This window comes from Sturnira hondurensis, unplaced genomic scaffold (genome assembly GCF_014824575.4).
Source record: "Sturnira hondurensis isolate 20B ecotype Veracruz unplaced genomic scaffold, ASM1482457v3 Scaffold0022707, whole genome shotgun sequence".
Lineage (NCBI taxonomy): Eukaryota > Metazoa > Chordata > Mammalia > Chiroptera > Phyllostomidae > Sturnira > Sturnira hondurensis.
In genome coordinates this window covers 223,056-243,956 of record NW_028095338.1, presented here as the reverse complement: position 1 = coordinate 243,956, position 20,901 = coordinate 223,056, and the positions used below count along the sequence as shown (strand labels likewise).

General features: G+C 38.9%; 1 protein-coding gene across 1 annotated transcript in view; it reads right to left on the bottom strand.

Moving 5' to 3' along the window:
* Nucleotides 1-533: 533 nt before the first annotated feature.
* MTTP (microsomal triglyceride transfer protein) overlaps nucleotides 534-20,901 on the bottom strand; it is a 46,773-nt gene continuing 26,405 nt past the window's right edge. The window contains exons 11-18 of the mRNA XM_037036250.1: nucleotides 18,095-18,307; nucleotides 16,413-16,624; nucleotides 14,245-14,342; nucleotides 14,014-14,135; nucleotides 12,151-12,378; nucleotides 6,899-7,023; nucleotides 3,231-3,401; nucleotides 534-1,794 (exon numbers count right to left, since the gene is read on the bottom strand). Of these exons, the coding sequence (XP_036892145.1) occupies nucleotides 1,623-1,794; nucleotides 3,231-3,401; nucleotides 6,899-7,023; nucleotides 12,151-12,378; nucleotides 14,014-14,135; nucleotides 14,245-14,342; nucleotides 16,413-16,624; nucleotides 18,095-18,307 (1,341 nt within the window). The 3' untranslated portion in view covers nucleotides 534-1,622. The remainder of the gene's footprint in view (nucleotides 1,795-3,230; nucleotides 3,402-6,898; nucleotides 7,024-12,150; nucleotides 12,379-14,013; nucleotides 14,136-14,244; nucleotides 14,343-16,412; nucleotides 16,625-18,094; nucleotides 18,308-20,901) is intronic.

Genomic DNA, 20,901 nt, shown 5'->3' with positions numbered 1-20,901 from the left:
CTCAATCCACTGAGCTACACCAGCCAAGGCCTTCAGTTTTTTTAAGGTTTTATTTATTTATTTTTAGAGAGAGGAAGGGAAGGAGAAAGAGAGGGAGAGAAACATCAATGTGTGGTTGCCTCTGTCACACCCCTTACTGGGGATGTGGCCCACAACCCAGGCATGTGCCCTGACTGGGCATCAAACCAGCAACCCTTTGGTTTACAGGCCTGAGCTCACTCCACTGAGCTATACCACCCAGGGCCCCCTTGGGGTTTTGATTCCTTTCTTTTCTCTCAGTAACATACCAATAAAGGTACCAGTCCAGAGGTTTATGAACACTGGGCTTAGAGCTTGTTTTCAACTTTTCAGGTCCTTAAGAGGTTCTGGCTGCTATTATTTTCAGTGGCGCATCTTCCCAAGGACTCTAACCTCCTATTGGAGTCTTTGGCCTGTTCTGTAGGGCTGCAGAGGCTACTTGTGTATGTGTCTGGGCTCAGAAATCGTTGAGAACAGAGAAATACAATGTTTGAAGTAACAGAAGACAAAAGGAATCAATAGATTTTCCACATGTTTATTTCATCACACATCATTTTAAATTTACAGCCAATGACAGGCTAGATAAACTCCTGTGCATGTGTGTTTAATGGACAAATGAATGTTACCTGTGTTGGGTTTATTGCTAGAAACAAATGTTTCATCAATATATGTTTCATTAATAAATATTTTAGAATATTTAACATGCTTCTTTTCATTTGTGAAGGTACAAATCATTTCTTGATTTTATATTTTAGAAGTCCAGATCCATCAGTTTTTCAAAGCAGTATTAAACTCTCTTGCCATTCTGACTTTTATATAGATCGTAGTCAAACCGACTGCAAATTTCACCACATAAACAACTGAATGAAAGATAAAATGATGAATATATGAAAATGTCCCTCATAAAGGACAGTGTACCACTTTCTAGTCTCAAAGAGACACGGCACAAAAAAATCAAATGGAGTTTCTGAAGTTAATATTTCTAATTCTTAGGCACTAAGTCCAGTGTTTTTGTGGGGCGGAAGGCAGAGAACTGACTACGTGGTCAGCAGAAAGACGAGATGATGTTTTAGTGCTGCGTGTCTTCTACCTCAACGCTCAGTGAAACAGCAGAATGGATAAACATTAATTCATGAAGCTGGCCGAAAAAGTATTTAACAAGTCTTGTCCCCTACCCGCTTCCTCCCGACCCCCCAAAAGGTCCATTTTTTCCTGAGTGGGAACGTGTTTGGTAGAAACAGTGCACATTTAAGGTTCTAACAAGTGCTACATACACACTGAAAGTTATTGAAACAAAATTGGGTTCTTCTAAGTGTGTGTGTTTTTTTAAAAAATAAACAATAATTTCTTTTTAGGGAAGAACTGTTCTCGCTATGTCAACTTGGATTTGCTTAAAGTATCACATATTTTGACTCAAAACTGACCCTGTGGTTAGTATACTGAATAGGCCCAAATTTGATCATTTGAAGATTTTATAGCTCTTTACAAAGTCTTAAATACAGGTAAATATGTAAACACTGTGCTCTCAGAGAGCAAGTACTTAGGCATGTCACATGGGACACCTCCTGGGGAGGTGAATTCATGTGAAACATCACCAGTCAGTTTTAAAACCACCCGCTGGCAGTACTCTCAGGTTGAGGGGGAAACACCACCTTGCACATCTCAGAGTTCTCTTGGTGGAGAGGGAATTCGGATCCTGCCACGAGCCTTTCTTTCCTTTTCCTCAAGACGTATCCTCTGCCTGTAGACAGCCTTTCATACTTTGTCTCAAATTGCCTGCATAACAACAACAAAATTACACACATATTACAGTCACTTCATGCCTGTCAGAGCCAAGCTATTAGCGTACACTTGCAGCTTCTGTTTCAAAGCAATATGAGAAAGGATCTGACTGCCAAAGGCTACCTACCAGCTTCCATTCCCGTGAATGGGGTGATTTTTTTCCTTCCCCGTTCTTTATTATACAAACAGATACACTTCCAGTACTGGGACTGTAGGGGTCTGCCATACATTTTTCTGGAATGAAGGACTAAATCCCTGTCAGCTTGCTGGAGATGCTGTTAAGCTTTGCAAGCCTTGCTATGTCTCTCACCCTTAATTCCAGGAGCCCCACCTTCAGCTCACTCCCTGTTTGAGTACGTGGCAGGTCTAACTGGTTATAAGATGAGCATGCTGACAGGGAAACCTTCCCGAGGCCGTGGCCAAGTGAAATGTGCCTGGATTGGTGGTGGCTGCATTTTGACCATTGGAAGGTTGATTTTTTTAAAGCATTGAAGGAGATTTATCCTACACATAAGTTATATAAGTTAGCAACAGTTTAATATTCTGTTTATAATCTACTATATTTTATTCTGAAAAAATATAACCAACTCATATTTATACTTATATTATTTATGTATTTCATATGGATCCTGAAATGTCAGTAATATAAGGAAGGTGCTCAACTCTAGCCTACTTATCAAAGGAGATGATGTAATATATGGCTTGCTGTTTTAAGCATATAAATTGCTTTTATGGTTAATAGTGTGTGTCAAGGAAACCTCTACAACTCACAGTGTTACCTTGATCAAAAGCATTCTAATTCCACATGAAAGAGTATTGCTATAAATATGGTTACAAGATTCAAAAGATACAGTGTAAATGAGAAGCTCTAGAGAGAAACAGGTGTTGGACAGCTAATGGACAATCTTATATGTGGTTTTTGAGACACTAAGGAGTCTGCTGAAAACATTTTTAAAAATTCAAAATCCCAAACTCTCAAGTTTTAGCCAAAACTTAAAGTCAAGAGACTGTTGTATGGGTCACCTAAAAACTGTGAGCCATGGTAAGTGAGTAGATGTTTTGCTTTGAACCTTCTGTCCAGCAGACAGCTGTGAAGGTAGCTGGTAGTAAATATGCACCCAATATTCTTGGTGAAACTATATGGCAACACTAGTGGTAAATCAGATCCCTTTGTTTCCTTGATAAATTATGTCTGGATAGAATATGCTATCTACTGAATCAAGTGAACTCGTTATTACCGTTTCTTGATATCCTAGGAAGTGAGTTAATCTCCAGCCTTATCAACAATTCTCTTACTAATTTAAAGACAATTCATTTCACTGGATTTTAACCATTTTCTTTTAATTTCTGAAACCGAATGCTCAAAACTGGGTGCAAGCTCCTGGTGGCGGGGGATGGCCCTGGCACCCGGCACGAGTGCTGCTTCTTACCGGAATGGGGCTGCAGCCTTGTCCATCTGCAGGCAAACTAAGAACGGGTACTGAGAAAACTGCACTGTGGAGATGAACTCCATGCCGGCTTCCGTTTCTGCACTGATTTCCAGGCCAGCTTTCACAAAAGAGGAATCCACAGTGATGTCACCAGATATCACCATAGCCAACCTAAAGATTTGGTGGGACAGTGGAGTGTGGAAGAAATCCTATTAATATCACATTTAACAGAGCTGGACTAACCAGATCTTGTACTTCACAAGACCTGAACTCATGATGCGATGACTGTGAAGAACCATTTAAAGGACTAATACGTGACTAAAATGTGCTTAGAATTCAGTTGTTAACCAGCGCCTGGCTAATCCCAAGGATTGGGTAGTGAAAGTTGCCCTTCCCCTGAAGCATCCCCCAGTTTTCAATTCTAGATGTGGGGATGAAATGTGTATCAGGTTCCACTGTTTGGTATGGTCAGACCAAGGACCAAAATGAAAATGTGTTTGGAACCTGGTCTTTTCGGAAAGTTGGAAGTACCTGAGTTACCTTAAAAGGAAGCCTAAAGGCAATAAGGCAGTTGATGTTTATAACAATTAAGGCAATAAGGCAGCTGATGTTTATAACAATTCTCTTGCTTTCTTGGTTTCTCTGTTGGCTTCTATGTGGCTATTTCAATTCCATTGTATTACTTTCTTCAAAGGGTTTCTAGAGCTATACGTCTATTTGGAAAAGTACTGTGTCACAAAGAACCATTGCCATGGTTGGAATGGCAGGTGTGCTAGGTTCTGCAAAAATCTCCCAGAGGACCAGGTAGACAGACTGGATTGTCTAGGGAGGTTGGCTTGGATGAAGGTGAAGAGGACAAACAATCCCAGTAGAATGCTTACCTCTAGGAACACTGTAATTTAATCAGAGACTTTCAATGATATTGTGGGAAGTTACTCCCCAAATTAAATCAGAGTGGTATGCCCATGCTTTTGTGACAGAGGAACTCATTTTGGCCGTGCACCTTAAAGCACAACTGCTGCCACTGTGGTAGTGGAGAGGCACGTCGGCGGTGCAACGTTTAAATCCCCGAGTACCTCGCTGTACCTTCTAATATCTTACACTCTACAAAGGCTGAAGAGGTATTTTTTGATGAGCAAATGAAAAACTGAAGATAGACTGACTACAATGTGGATACTGATAGATTCTTAGGGATATGGTATCCTTTCTAAAGATCCAGATATTTTGTTGTTGAGATGATTGATTTCTTTTGGCAAAAAATTCAGTTCAGTGTAATTTGGGGAATCCTCTACCTAGGAAATACTTGAGAAAGAGGAAACAGATGACTGATTCAATAGCAAGTGCTAAATTGTACTGCAGGTCCCTCTGACAGTCTACTTCATTTCTCACCGTTTGGTTTGTTTTAGTAACACCACGGGCCACAAATGTGTCCCTTTTCATTGTCCTCAATTCCTTCACTCATAGTACAAAAGAAACGTAAAGAAATTAATTTTATCACTCTTATTTCACTTATGCCTCACCATATTTCAAATACCCAAAAAAATAAAAATCAATTGCATTTCAATTTCCTTTTCTTCAATGTTACAACAAACAAAAGAATAATTATTTTGGTTATTACACTGATTCAGAGACATTATGTTATGTTCAAAATAAAACATTTTCATTTGTCCTGACAGGTAGATTAGAAAAACTAAAAGGAGCTGAGAATATTTTGTTTAGAAAAATGAATGCTAACAAAAAACTTAAGGACCGAATGTTTAATACTTTGATTCTGCATAAAAGTGACCATTTTTAAATTTTTATTGACTGAAGACAGCAAAAAGATTTCCTGAAGACAAGAAAGATTTCAAATCACAAATAGAGGGATAAGCTAAAAGTTTGCTTCAGAGTAAAGTTTTTTAAGAACATTGTGAATTATTAAAGTGGAACACCAAGAGGGGATGGACTTGTCATCCACTGGGGATACTGTCTACAGAGGTCTTTTAAAAAGAAGATGGTTCTTGGCTGAGTTGTATTATGAACAGATACTGATCTGTTCATAAGAAGCTATGGAAAACATGACTTCCCATGGTTATTTCTTACTCTATAATTTAATGATTATATTTAATGATTTAATAATTATTTACATTTACTCTGTGCTTTAATAGTTACAATTAGAAAGCATAGATTTTGATGGATGAATGGCACTACACCAAACTAAAAAGTTTTTGCACAGAAAATAAAACCATCAACAAAATGAAAAAACAACCCACTGAATAAGAAAACATATTCACCAGTGATATATCTGATACATTTTTAAAGAACTTACACAAGTCAGAATGTATAAAGGATTATACAATTCAACACCAAAAAAATTAAATTAAATTAAAAAATGGGCAAAGGACCTGAATAGACAATTTTTCAAAGAGGACATACAGATGGCCAATAGACATATGAAAATATGCTCAACATCACTAATCATCAGAGAAATACAAATTAAAACTATAATGAGATATCACCTCACACTTGTCAGAATGGTTATCATCAATAAATTAACAAATAATAAGTGCTGGTGAGGATGTAGAGAAAAGGGAACCCTAGTACACTGTTGATGAGACTGCAGACTGGTGCAACCACTGTGGAAAGCAGTATGGAGTTACCTCAAAAAATTAAAAATGGAACTGCCTTAGCCCTGGCTCGTGTAGCTCAGTGGATTGAGTGCGGGCCTGCGAACCAGAGGATCGCAGTTCGATTCCCAGTCAGGACACATGCCTGCATTGCAGGCCGGTTCCCTGCAGGCCAACTCCCAGCAGGGGACGCACAAAAGGCAACCATACATTGATGTTTCTCTCCCTCTTTCCTTCCCCTCTAAAGATAAATAAATCAATAAAATCTTTAAAGAAATGGAACTGCCTTATGACTCAGTGATTCCACTTCTTGGATTTTATCTGAAGAAACCCAAAACACTAATTCAAAAGAATATACACACTCCTATGTTCAGTGCAGTGTTATTTACCATAGCCAACATTTAGAAGCAGCCCAAGTGTCCATCAGTAGACAAGTGGATTAAAAGCTGTGGTACCTTTACACAATGGGATATTACTTGTCCATAAACTAGAAGGAAATCTTACTCTTTGTGACAGCATGGATGGACCTGGAGAACATCACACTAAGTGAAATAAACCAGTCAGAGAAAGACAAATGCCATTTCATTTCACTCATACGCGGAATCTAATGAACAAAGTAAGCTCACAAACAAAATAGAAAAAGACTCATAGATACAAAGAACAGACTGGCAACTATCAGAGGGGAGGGAGGGTTGAGGACTGGGTGAAAAAGATGAAGGGATTAAGCAAAGAAGAAAAAACACTCATAGACACAGACAATAGCATGGTGATCACCACAGGGAAAAAGGGTCTGAGGAGGTAAAAGAGGGGATAGAGGGGATACGTGGTGATGGAAGGAGACTTGCTTGACTTGGGGTGGTAAACACACAATGCAATATACAGATATGTATCATAGAATTGTACACCTGAAACCTATATAGTTTTATTAATAGATGTCACCCCAATAAATTCAATAAAAATAAGAAAATGCAAAGTGTAGATTTTGTATAGTCAGAAAGTTAAACAATTCCAAAAAAACCTAATTTCTGTAGTTTTTGCATAAAGCATTATACACATGCTTACCGATTATTCACTCGTGTTTTTGACTCACGATACCACAGACTAAACTCCATTGCACCCGAAATATCAATGGCTAGAGCGCCCTGGACTTCTATATTGGCCTTCAGTCCAGATTGCAGCTGAAGCTCCTAGAGCAAAATACATAATGATAACAAAATCACAATTTAGCCAACCTCTTTCCAAAGGCACATTCAATCTCCTGCTGTAGATAATACCACTTCAGTTATGTTAGTGTTGGGGACTTTCTCTAAGTTTGGAAACACATTCTAATTCTGATCACCAGATGTAGATTGTTACTTTGCTAAATTATGTATTCAATTAAACACTGGTACTAGTAAAGTGGCAATTAAGAAGGGTGTTTTCTTTCAATCGCTGCACTTTGGGAGGAGAAATGGTTTTCAAAGGGTGGTCCCTGACAAATAAGAGCAGCATCCAAGAAAATTGTGAGAAATGCAAGTCCCACACCTACTAAACTAGAAACTCTGAGGGTGGGGCCCAGCAATTTGTGCTGTGATAAGTTCTCATGTGATTCTGATGCACCCAAATTTGGGAACCACCCTTTTAGGGAAAGGGAAGGCATCTCCACCAGGATTCCAGCAGCGGCTTTGAGTGGGGGGCGAGGGGTTGGGCTAGCTGACCTGTTGAAGTCCTTTAACACTCTTCTAATTAGTCATAGGCTATGTCAAATATGGACAGTGGCATCCTGTTAGCCAATGCAAAGCATGATAAAACTGCCAGTACAATATAAAAGTTATAGGAATTCACCTAGACCAAGCCAATTAAACTAAACCGCATTGTTTGACATCTGGAATGACATCAAATGAACACGTCGAATCCAACATGAACTCAACAGCATATTCCAGAGGGACAGCACTCATTGGCAAACATAGTGCCTCCCAAGCAGTGTTGTAATTGTCTGAAATCCATTTGTTTTGTTTCCCTTTACCAGCATTTTGCCCTTAGTCTTGCAGTTTCTTTGTATCTCTGGTGATATTGGTTGAATCTTCTTCAGCTGGGTTAGAATCAGTTGCCTGGGGACAGTGTTGGTAACAATAATGGTTTAGGGGAAAAGCCTCAATATCCTTAGTGTTGATACTGCTTCAAAGATCTCAGGTTCATAACAACTGACAGTGTGACCAGCTTTATGTAACTGCCCTCCTCAGATCAAATGAGCTGTGTTTTCACCAACTATAAATGACATAGTTTTGCTTTCTAAAAAAGATTCTATTGATCTTCTTGAATTATCTTGACTTTCCAAAAACTGTGGCAGGAAATTTCAGTGAATGAACTTGGTTTACAACCCGGTACACTAAAAATGTCTGATTGTGACATGAAGCTACTTCAGTCAGATAGACACTTGGATGGAAAAATGAAATTCTCAGCATGGAGCTAAAGACACTAATCCAAAGGAATACAAATCACCCTGATAAAACCTCAATAATCATGACCAAAGTTGAACCTGCACTTATAAACAGCAGAACCAAAACATCAGAGTTCTACATTTGCACTGTTGTTATGATTGTTCCTAAATGAGTCCTACTATGTGCCCTGACTCAGAAATTTTTTGTTCTTTGTGTTTTCTTCTTTGCTCCCAATTTGAAAAGTCATGATTGTGCTAATCTACCCCACCCAGCAGAGGTCTGTGATGTGGGCTTTGGCTTTCCTACTGACCATACATTAGTGGATGTCAGAACACACCAAGTGCCATGGAAAAGAACACTTCATAGTGATTAGACAATGTGCCTTGCGTGGGGAGAGAGCATTTCCTTGCAATGTTGGCTTTGCAGAGTGCCTGGGCTCTTAGAGATTCCATTTTCCTCATGTAAGGAGATTATGTATAGTGACAGAGGAATTTTCTTGGATCCCGGTAGAAGGACAGACCACTGACCCTGGTAGAAGGACAAACCATTCTTCACTTCTTGAAAGGGACTGAACCACATAATGCAGTTGTTCTAACTTTTGAGGGGTATAAAATAAGTGGAATTAACGGTCTGTAAGTACCAACTGTGTCCTAAAAGCTCTACATTTGACAACTCATGTAATTCCCATACTATTCTCCCATGGTAGGCATTATATCTGAAAACTGAAAAGAAAAGTCAGGCTTGGAGATTACACGTGGAGCCAGAACGAGCACCCAGACTGTTTCTAGCTGGGGAGACTATTCCACTTCCACCCACAGCCATCACAAAACCATGACTGTCTTTTGTCTCCTGACGTGCAAGGAAGCATGTTTCAAGGAATACTGAAAAAAAGTTAGAGCCTAATCTTATGTCCTTGTTTGACCCAAAGTACATATTTATTTACATTTTTGCCTATGAACTGGATGAACGAGATACTGTAGGTCTGTGTGTGTAGCCAATGTGACCTCTTTGATCTTTTAATTTGGGTCTTACAGGTGTTTCTTACAGGTCAAACCATGATAGTTTTACAACTCATTCCACTGCTCTCATTCAGGAAAATATGTTCTTTGCAGACTAAAGAGGATCCCCTTCTTAAGTTGACTTTATCAGACATCCTTCTCTGGAGAGTAATCCAATGAGCTGAAATCAGAGTGTGCACAGAGTAATTCCATCTGCCCTGGTGGCTGTGACAGGCCACCCACTGCCAAAATTTCCTTCAATGTCAGCACCTGACCTAGAGTGGTATGTGTCTCTGAAGCTGGGATGACATTACTAGGCGCCCTGAAGAGCAGGGAGCCTCACACAGCTTATTTGTATAATTACCCCAGATCTGCCAAATACTCCAATCTGAAATATGCAGATATTAGGTTATATTAATAGGGTGGGGATGACCTTTCTTTTAGACTATGCCTTAGGTGCCCTAGCTTAATGAATAGAAAAACCTTACAAAATAATCTTGATCAGAAGTTACAAACTATGGCCTGCAGACAAGTCTAGCCTACTGACTGTTTTTTTTTTTTAACAAAAAACAAATAAAAAAATGAGCTCTCCCACACTCATTTGTTAATGTATCACCGATGGCTGTTTTCACTCTGTAATGGTGGAGCAGAGTAGTTGCAACAGAAACTATGTGTCCACAAAATCTAAAATATTTACTTTCTGCCCCTTACATAAGAAGTTTGTCAACTTTGGTCCAGATTACTACTTACGTTTGCATCAAGATTTATACCTGGATTTAGAGCATTAGGCATTGTTGATGAGTAGGTGAGCACACACAGATGGTGTCAAGCTATTTTTACTCCTGTATCTTAAAATATAAACTAGATCCTTAGCACTCTTAGGCCTTTTTCAGAGATTCTTTCATTAAGAATGAATCTCCCCAGAGGTAATATGGCAAAGGAAATGTCCAGTGTGTAATTCTGATGTAATATGAGAATTGATTTTCTTGTGAGTGACCTTGAGGATTGAGGCATATAAGAGGTATGGCTAGTTGTTTTTCTTTTCATTCGTATTATCAAAAACACAGTTTTATTCAGAGTGTCTATTGAAACGTTGAAAAATTATATTTACCAGCTTCTCTTGCAGCTAGAGATATCCACATAACAAACTTTTGGTCAATGAAAAAAAGGTTTCCTTTTGTATATGCTCAGCTTTTGTAAGAATAGATAGGGCTTCCAGGAAAGTTCCTGAAAAAGAGTCAGACTCTACTGCCTGTCACCCTTCCCTTCCTCCTTCTTGGATCAAGGTGATAGTGCTGGAAGTACAGCAGCCATGTGATAATTATGAGGTGACAAGCATGAGGTGACAGCCACATGTAAAGATGGCTGAGCTGAGGGCGAAAGAGCCTGGATTCTGATAAGATCTTAGGATTTCTATATCAACACATTACCTACTGGATTACTACTTCCAACAATTTGTTACATAATAAAAGTCAAACTACTTGGTTAATCTACCCTAAATTGTTTGTTTTTTGCTATATACAGCTATCCTGAACTATAATGAGGAATAATAAAGATAGGAAATTAACATTTAGTTTTAATTTATGATGTTTTGGAGGAGTGTTAGTAAAATCTGATATTTAAGGTCTCTCCCAGGTCTTAAAATCTATGGTTTCCTAACCATAACCCAACAAATCAGAACTGTCAAATTATCTGCCAAAGGACAAAGTTGGTAAAAACTTTGGATCATCTATTCCAAATGCCTCACTTTACTAGTAGGAAATCTTGGTTTAAAGCTATTAAGTAATTGCCCAAGAGCACACAGAAAGTAACTAGTTGGGGCAAAATTCAAACCTAGGATATTACTCATGAATTTATTAAACCACAAAAGCAAATTTCCCAAGCAAGTTCTATAGTCTGTAAATTTTAATTCAATCTCCTCATTTATCTCTAAAATCATCAGTATGAATTAGAATACAAAGTGATGACTTTAAAGATTTTCTTTAGGATCCTTATTTAACAAATATTCCATTTTTTATATTGTTATGCTTAGTAAGGCAGGAAACACATTAAGACATTAAAAATATTTTAAGCACCAAACTCAGAGGTTATTCAGATTAACCCTCATCTGTTTCTCAGGAAATCCACTGAGGTAGACCACTGCCATCCATAGTATCTTGGTCACCTAAATCTCACTGTGCAGAAGATAGTATTGTCATACTTTATCATAGCAATGTAAGATTTGGGAGTGAGGAAGGTTGAAAACCAGTCTGAAGAATGCAGTTCAAATGAATGAAAGTCCCTCTATTCTCTACTGATAAATGGTAATCTCTGTAAGATTCTGTGACCATGAGAGTTTGGAGCAAAAAGTCTCCATGAAACGTGGTTGGTGTCAATGGTTGGTTGTGCCCCTACTGATGTGGCAGGGTCAAAATGATGCATTATATGAATCTTCATCATCCTTGTCATGATAAATGTCAACAGAAACTTATGAAGCCATATGGTTTAGCTCCTGACTTCAGATAAATATCTAAGCTTTCCAGGAAAGCCAAGTGAACAGATAATGCCATCTCTGCTCTGTTTATCTTAGGTTATTTCCTGCACAATTTTTTGTTTATGTTAGTATCAGTATTGAGATATAATTGATATTGTACTATACTCACAATATGGAGCATTTTCTCTTTTGTCTCAACAGTGAGGAGATGTATTAATTGGTTAATAAAGACAAAAGAAAACCCAGCTTACCTATAGCAAAGAAAAAAGGAGTAAGGGCAAAATACCAAGAGGCTGAATGCTTAAAATGTGGGCTTCAACATGTGTAAAACTTTGTCTTGTATTGTCTAAGCACAGAGCATATTTAAAATGTGCCTGGCACATTTTGGGAATTCCACACATATTTGCAGAATGAATGAATTACCTGGGAATGATCTATTAGCAGAATAAGCCCTTTCACCACATTGACAGGGTCGCTAGATGCTGACAGCATTTTGGACATCAGATCACTGTATCCATTGAAAAAAGTGACAGGTCTGAGCTGAACATCAAAGAGAATGGCTGACAGGCCAGCATAGGAGTCAAGGTTCTCCTCCCCCTCATCAGGCGTGGCAGCAATTAAGCCTTCCAGTCCTTGGGCTTCAATGACCACCTAGAGAAAGATGAGAAAGATGGATATAACATTTGTGACATCAGCTCCCTGTCTGTTCTATAAGGGACAGCGAGCTACAGCTAAAACTTTCCTGGGGGTTAACCTGGCTGGTGTGGCTCAGTGGATTGAGCATGGGCCTGCGAACCACACAATTGGGGTTCGATTCCCAGTCAGAGCACATGCCTGGGTTGCAGGCCAGTTCTCAGTAGGAGACGCACAAAAGGCAACCATACATTGATATTTCTCTCCTTCCCTTCTCCTCTAAAGATAAATAAGTAAAATCTTTAAAAAAAATGAAAAACTTTCCTGGGGGTTAATACTTCAAAAAATCTGTAGCAAGTAGGCAAAAAAACAAACAAACAAACAAATGAAAAATTTATGATGGAATATAAGGTGAGTTAGTTTTCCTCATTTAATCCGCACAGCTGCCCTTTGAGGTACATATGATTTTAGCCATTTTCCTTGTGAAACAAAATAAATAAATAAAAGCTCAAATGGCTGGGGCAGGATTCAAACCCCTCTGCCTAACTACAAAGGCCATGAGCTTTCCATTTTATGGAAGACTCTTGGTCTCTCCAGCACTGTCACACATAATGAATCAGCTATTGCGTAGAGCCCCAAAAGGAGGCGGACAGGTGTTGGGACAGTCACCCTAAGGCTGCTGCTTTGAGAGGATGTGGAACTCTCTCAGCCATGACTCACACTTTTCAGCTTTAACACCTCTCTCTCCTCAAACAAAACACAATGGACACCACAAGGGAGCTCATATGCTGATCTCTGTCAGGCATAGGAGTCCTACAAATGCCCTGTCCTCCATACCAAGCCCCTTAACTACTGGTTGTTTGTCACTTCAGAGTGCGTATCAGGAAACAGATGGTCACTCCTCAGGACAGAAGGTCATAGTATTCTGACTAGAGTCCTATCAGAGCGGTAGTAATATCATACAGATAGGAACTTGAGTTTATATAGCACGGGATCATTTTAAAGCCTAACTGAGCTTACTTAGAAGGTTATGACTTTATATACGTGAAAACTAAAAAGGAAACACATTCCAAAATTAAAAATCCTTTTATAGGGTGTCACCAAATTTTAGGTAAAATGAAAGGGATGGAAGAATACCAGCTCTCATATGCCTACACTTTATTCTTTTCTCTCCCAGCAGAATTTGAAAAACATAGATTGGCCCCTTAGAGAGGCATATTCTGTTATAAAAGATTTTATTATGGGGAATGAATCTCTTTATAGAAACACCCAAGGAAAGAAATTATATATTCTAGGATTATATATCTGGGGCTCCAAGATATATATCTGTGCATAAAAATAAAATATTTTAAAAAACACATGTGAAAAATACTGGCACAATTTCAATTCTCTGAATATGTGTACCTTTAAAAAGAAAAATGGGTTTTTGCAAGTCTAGTGAATCAAATTACTTAGATTTCAAATTGAGATTCAAAACTCTCTAGGGGTCTATAAACCATATAGCCTCCCACAGATGATGGAATCATGGGTGATATATGGCAGAAATCACTGTTAACGTATGCATTCTATAGTGGTACCAACAGTATAAAAACCTTATTGTTACCTCTAATTTTTATATACTTCATTCAGCAAAATTAGTGGAAAATGAGTTACCTGGCTGCCATGAAGCTGAGCCTTCCCAATGTACTGAACAATGTTCAGGTTACTCCTCCTCAGAATGCCAGAACCAGAGTAAAGAATGTCAAGACCGTATGTAGATGCTGAATGGGGACTACCTAATGGCAAAAAAAAAGGATAGAAAAAAGCCCTGTAATTTAATAACAGCTCCAGTAATACCAAGCTGGGGAGGGGTGTGGCGGGAGAACCCCCTTTGGGGTTACCTACGTTCTATGTAGCCAGTGTAGGCAGAAGAGGATCCACTCTTGGAGAAACGGTCATAGTTATGAGCAACCATCTCCTTCAGAACTTGACGGACCATTTTGCTGCAACACATAAAAGGAAAAAACTGTACATTCATTGTAATGGCTGTTTCCAAGTAGGGTTTGGAAAAAAACCCCGTGTCTTCAGTGGAAAAAACAGAGGGGCCTAACGTTCCTCCTGCTGCTCCAAGTCTGGGGAGATGCCAGCTGGAGTGCCGGCACCAGGCGTGGGGCTTCCACTTCATTCCTCAGCCGGGCAAGGACACCCAGCTGTGAGAAGGCTGAGGCTGCCGGTGTGCACTGCTCAGGCATGGAAGGCATATCCTCTTCGAATCATCTTGGTTCCATCATTAAACAGTGTATACTTTTAAAGAAAGCTGTACCAAATTGAAGAGGTTGCCAATATTTCCTTAGACATTTTCCTATACCCTTTAATGTTATCACTAGCTAAATATATACAATAGCAAATTTCCAGAAATTTTTTCTATGTTTATGCAATTTTAAATTAAAAAAACTCTCAGTTATATCCAAAACCAAACCATTGTCTTCCCTATAGTAAGTCTTGAACCTTACCCCATGCCTCTAACTTGTCTACTTACCTAATTAGTATTTAGATCTTTCCATTTCTGACTTAATTCTAATCATATCAGTAATTATAAAATTATAACACAACAAAAAATTTTACTAAAGGATATGAACCTGGATCTGAGGTAGAAAATTATTGAGAGGAGAGAATGATTACCTCATAGTCTTGGACCCCCAATATCACTGAGTTACAAGATTTTAGTCTGGAGAAGAAAAGATGCGGAGGGCCATGACAACTTTCCTCGGATAGTCAAAGGGCCTGCCGGTCTGTGGATAAATTCCTAGACCTGGGATAACACCATGGCCTCTAGGAAGATTTCAGTCATACAAAAAAGTAATAGTGAGTCTCTGAACCAGGACACAAGTTCCCTCAGAGGAGGTGATCCTCCTGCCACCTGCCAGGAGACTGGACCCCCACACCGGGAGAGATACTAAGCAAGATGCCTTTCATGGTTTTGGTCCTGAGAATCTGACCTATAGTGTTTGTGATGGCCTCTTTGCCTTTCCTAGGCTGCTCTCTAGCGCATTGCTTCCTCTTTATTGTCCCCAAATCACTAGATTCACAAAACAAGAACAGCGAATCCACCCAGATCTCTCCCACCAGTCACATAGAGGAAACACAGCAATAAAAGATGTCAGATCCTCGATTTGTAATGTGTGGCTGCAAACGGGCTTGGCTTCTTTTCTCTCTCACTCATGCTCCTTCTTCCTTATCTGTCCCGATCTTTTCTCTCTTCTATTCACTCCCTGTTTCTTTTCCCTATATTCTTCTCATTCCTTGTTTTTCTTTCCTTCAATCTTTTACTGCCTTTTAATTTTTTTCCATTTCTCTTCATTTTCTTCCCTCTCCATGTATGTTTTCCCTTCCAACCGGTAATGCTCAAATTTGATCTTTTACGTGTTCTGCATGTAACTCAGGGGAAAAGGAAATTCCTTTTCTGGCCCACTATTTCAGGGAGGAAACACAGAGAGCCACTTTGAGGTGGGACATCAGCAAATTCAGAAGAGACTTGGGAACCAGGAGGAAGACAACCCAATAAGAGTGACTGAGAGCAGTGAACCCTGCTCATCCTGTTCTTCACATCCAGAGTAGTTCTGAAATGAGGGCCATGCCTAAGGTTTTAAATTTAAACTGGTAAATTCTTTTGATCTGTGTTATAAAGCTTCAAAGATTTCTAACATTTGGGAAGTTAAGAAAGAACTTCCTGAGAGACCACTTTGTGAGAATTTAACATCGTTTTGTTGTACCATTTACAAATATAGTTCTTCTAAAAATGTAGTTAGATTTTAAAGTGTGACTAATGTTTGGCAATATTTAGCTACCAGATTGAGCAGAAGACCCAGAGTAAAAATCATACCTGAAATTCCAATCATAGTGCCAAAGTGAAGTTGTTTCATCTGGCCCACTAAATAGTCCTCTTACGGAAAATTTTACAAACTCTTTGATGACGTAACACAACCCAGCATAATGAGCACAGCATTGTTATCATTGACAGGTGTACTCAGATAAGCCTGAGCAAGCAGAGAGATTGGTGCACTGTTTCCTACCTTGCAGGCATTTCGAAACGTAGGATGTCTTGAACAACGGAAAGCATGTACTTATTCATTTCTTTGGGAAGCTCCCCAATAGAGAGCAGGATGTTTTTTACATCCATGTAGGATGGCTTGTTATTTAAAATGATAGCAGCTGCAGTAGTGCGCACTGTCTTTTCATGAACTTTACGATTCTGATGGTATATCCTGTTCAAAGTCTTCTTCACCTGTTCATAAGATGTTCAAACTTGTTAGTGCACATCTAGATTTTTAACATTGGTATTGTGGCAGGCGTGGTTAGTGCTCTTAATACGCATTCCTACATTTCCCAGGTTCCTTTGCAGTTAAGTTGCGGCCCTAGTGCTGGCTACTGGATCATAAACAGAATTGCTTTGGGTAGCTTCTGGGCTGAGGTAGTTAGGAGCTGGTATGCCTCCTCCATCTCTTACTTTTACTACTGCAGTGAAATCAGGGTCACACTTTCCATTACCTGCAGTAGGCATAACATGAATGAGAAATACATTTTTAATAAGCTGAGATTCTGAGGCTCATTTGTTATTGTAGCAGATCATGGTATCACTTAATATAAATTCTTTTAAAGATACTACTGCCATGTGGCAATAGGGCTGTGGGGAGAGATAGCTGTATGGACTGGCATTTCTCTACAGTGAAGTACCTCGGAATCTTCTCCTTTTTTAAATCAATAGCCTTTATTTTTGGAGCAATTTGAAATTTGAGGTTTATAGCAAACTTGAGCTGAAAGTACAGAAAGTTCCTATATGCCCTTGCTCCTCACCACAGCCTCGCCCCCTACTCTACACCACAGTGGTCATTCACCACATTTGATGAATCCATCTTTTCACATCAGTATCATGGGAAGTCCCTAGGTTACATTAGAGGACTTTTTACAAAAATAATACATTATCACCAAAGAAATTTGCCTTAATTCATTCTGTAGCAACAAATAATTCTGTTGTTTGCAAGCATTGCCTAATAATACACAGTCTGTGGTGTTCTGTACAAGGCACTTACAAATATTTCTTTCAATTCTACTTTCTTCTACCTCTTTCTATGTCCCCCAAATGTTGGCCTTGTTCTCAGGAATTAAGTGACTCACTTAAGTGCAAACAATTAGGAATGGACAAAGCCAGAATTTGTATGTAGGTCTGTATGATGTCTAGCCCCTGACCCTAAACATCATGTTTTGCAGCCTACCACAGAAAACCTACGGAAAGGTTCTTTACCTGCAAACTGGAAACATCATTCTCAGCAGGCAATTTAGCTTAAGGTTTACAAACATTCTCTGCCTTAATAAAAGTTAAATTTAGATAGCGTCCTGAAAATATAGCAATAGGAATCAATACAGTAATAATCAAGCCAAGATATTTTAGTGTCAAAAAAATTAATAGAATCTTAAAATTCGTGGAAATAAAGATATTTCTGAAAATACTTTGTTTCTTAAAGTAAAAGAATATGCTTTAATATTTATGCTTCAGAATATAGGACATTTTCTATGCAAAAGGTGAGGCTGTTTCAGAATAGCCTTAAGTCCAATTTAAGAGATATTTCTAAATAGGAAAGAGAAATTGGTAGTTTGGAAAAAAAACAGGATGACTTCAAAGGTGTTTGCATTTGACTTATGTTTAGGCATGCTTTTATCCTTTTGTGAATTTTGCAAATATTCTTGGGGAATTTACCTCATCCGTGATGAAAGAGACATCATATCTCTGAAGACTGGTGGTAGCAAGGTGGCTGATGGGCCCTTCTCCTGACTCAGCATACTTTAGGAGGAGCGGGATGGCTTCAGGAAGCAGGGCATTCTTCAGGGCCAGCAGGTACATCATGATGTCCTCTTTTTTCTCTGCTTTTTCAAGCCCTCCCAGCATTAACTTCTTGGCTTCTACCACTCCCTGAAAAAGTTAACATACCGCCTCAGACATATGCATAACCATGCATTAAACAAGGCTTGGGCATGACTGACTTCACTCTTGTGCCCAAGAAAACAACTTAAATTTTAGAAAGTTTTGCATTGGTTGCCTGACTGAGACACACATGAAGATGAGCAAGTAAAACTTGATAAAGGTGTTCTTTTTTAAATACATACCTTAACATATTCTTAGGAAGCAATGAGTATAGTTATGAACACACTTACTTTTGAACACATTCAGAATGTATGAAGTCATTTAAAAATTCCTTTGTGATTGATTATTCATAAAACTGCCAATTCATTGAAATTCTAAAGCAACAATTAGATGGTGCCTAAGTGGTAACAGTTTTCTTAAGTAACAACTTTGGTGACAATAGTGTCTTTTACTAAATGTTTAAAAAGTGCTTGTTTCCATTTTATTTCAAATTTTATTAATACTACCATAGAGTTAAAAAGATGTTTCCTGAATACTTTTCTATAGCATGTACTTCAAATATGTTCTTTAATCAGAAAAGTCTGTTTTTCCTGGCCTAGAAAAATAGGAATTGAGTACAAGTTAATAGTTCAATAGAAAAGTAAATTAGAAATATGGACACCTGAATTCTGGTTTTATCTTTGCCACTGGGTATGCTTTAGGTGTAGGAGACTGCGCTGCATGGCGTGGGCCCAGCTCCCACTGGGAGATGCACAGGACCCACACCCACAGACAGGTTCTCCCGTGGGGAATCAGGCCTGCAATGTGCCTGGGCCACTTCGAGTCTTGCTTTTTGCTAAAAACTCCCTCACCCGGATTTGTGGCAAACATTTACCGCAAAATAACTTCCTAAAATTCATGCTAAACCTTCCAAGGAGGAGTGTAACTGGTCCCACCACTTTTCCCTTTACATTTGCAAATATCCCTCTTCCGTGACATGATTAACAGCATTGGCTCCTTTGTTTTCTGTAAAAGGTAACCACCTAAAGCAACCTGTGCATAGTAAATGAGGACCATCATGTAATGTTCCCAGAAACCCAATAAAGGCTGGTAGGCAAGGGCCGTGGCTTTTGCTCCCCTTGAGAGAAAAGCCATGCCTGTCCTTTTCCTCCACAGGACTCGGTAGTCCATGTGAATGTCTCATTTCATCCATAATGATGTGGACACTTCGGGCCGGTGTCTGCATCATTTAGGGGCTTCAGTTTTATCATTGGCATAGAGATTCTAAAAATCTAATTCATCTATAGGATTTGTAAGTTCTGAAATTAGGCTTCAGGCACATAAAAACAAACACACATGTACAATCCAGGATGGTAGCAGGAGGTGAGGGGTTGGAGGAGAGAATCAAAGGTCTGTGAATAAGGAAAGATAATACACTTTGTTTTCTCTCACCATGGCAACTGTGTATGCCAACTATCAAACTGATTAAAAGACATTAAAAAATGTGATACCATACTTTGTTATTGAGGTTATGGGGCAATAGGTATTCTCTTATGTTGGTGGTGGAAGCATAAAATGGTATGATTCTTATGGAAGACAATTTGGCAAAAGGTACAAATACGCATTTTGATACAGCGATTCTAAACCTGAAGATACAATTTCAACAATAGAAAAATGTACCTATGATTATTCATTTTAACATTATTTGTAATAACAAAAGAATGGAAACCACCTAGTGATCACACATAGGAGGCGCTGTGTACACTGTGCTCCATTGACACAATGAATGCTAGACAGCTGCAAAAAGGAATGAGGAAGATCTCTGTAAACCAGCCTGGGGTGATTTTTAGGGTACATTGTTAAGTGAAAAAAAAAGATACAAGAAAGTGTAGTGTATACAGAGTGCTATATTTTATGCAAGAAAAAAGGACACAAGAATGTGTGTGTACATCTGCTTACACAAAGAAATACAGGAAGGGGAAACCGAAAGCTAATAGTACTACCTAAGTAGAAAGGTAGGTGAGGATGGAAGGGAATATTTACTATAGTCCATCTGCTGGCCAAGTCTCATTATCTTCGAAATGCATTGAAAAGATGTTGCTCAAAAACATTAACAAAATTAAATGATAGTGATAGTGGATAGTTTACAGCTACCAACAAGGTAGCTTTAGAGATGTGATGAGAACCAGGTGTCCCATTATCAGAACTTTAAATTTAATCCTTTGTTCAGTTTCCTCCTACTGCTATTTGCCTCTGATAAGTATTCTCCATCTCTCCCAAAGTTCCAGCCACTCTCTATTCCTGGTACTAACTAACTCCTCTCTGGGCTGCAGGTATGACCATCTGCCTGTGGGATAGCTCAACCTGGTTGCCCAAAGGATTCCAATCTTACCATGACCAAAACAAATTAATAGCTTTACCCTCTCCTCACCTCCAAACCTGGTTCTATAAACATTAAGTGGTTGACATCACCATACATCTAGTATCGTAATCTGGAAACTTAAGAGTCATCTAGATCCTTACCTTTCTCATTCCCCACATCCCATCAGGGACTAAATACCATTGACTCTACTTCCCAAATGGCTCTTGAAAGTCTCTTCTCACCCTAATGCTCCCACATTAATTAGACTTTTACTAATTCTTGCCCAGGTTGATGCAAATGT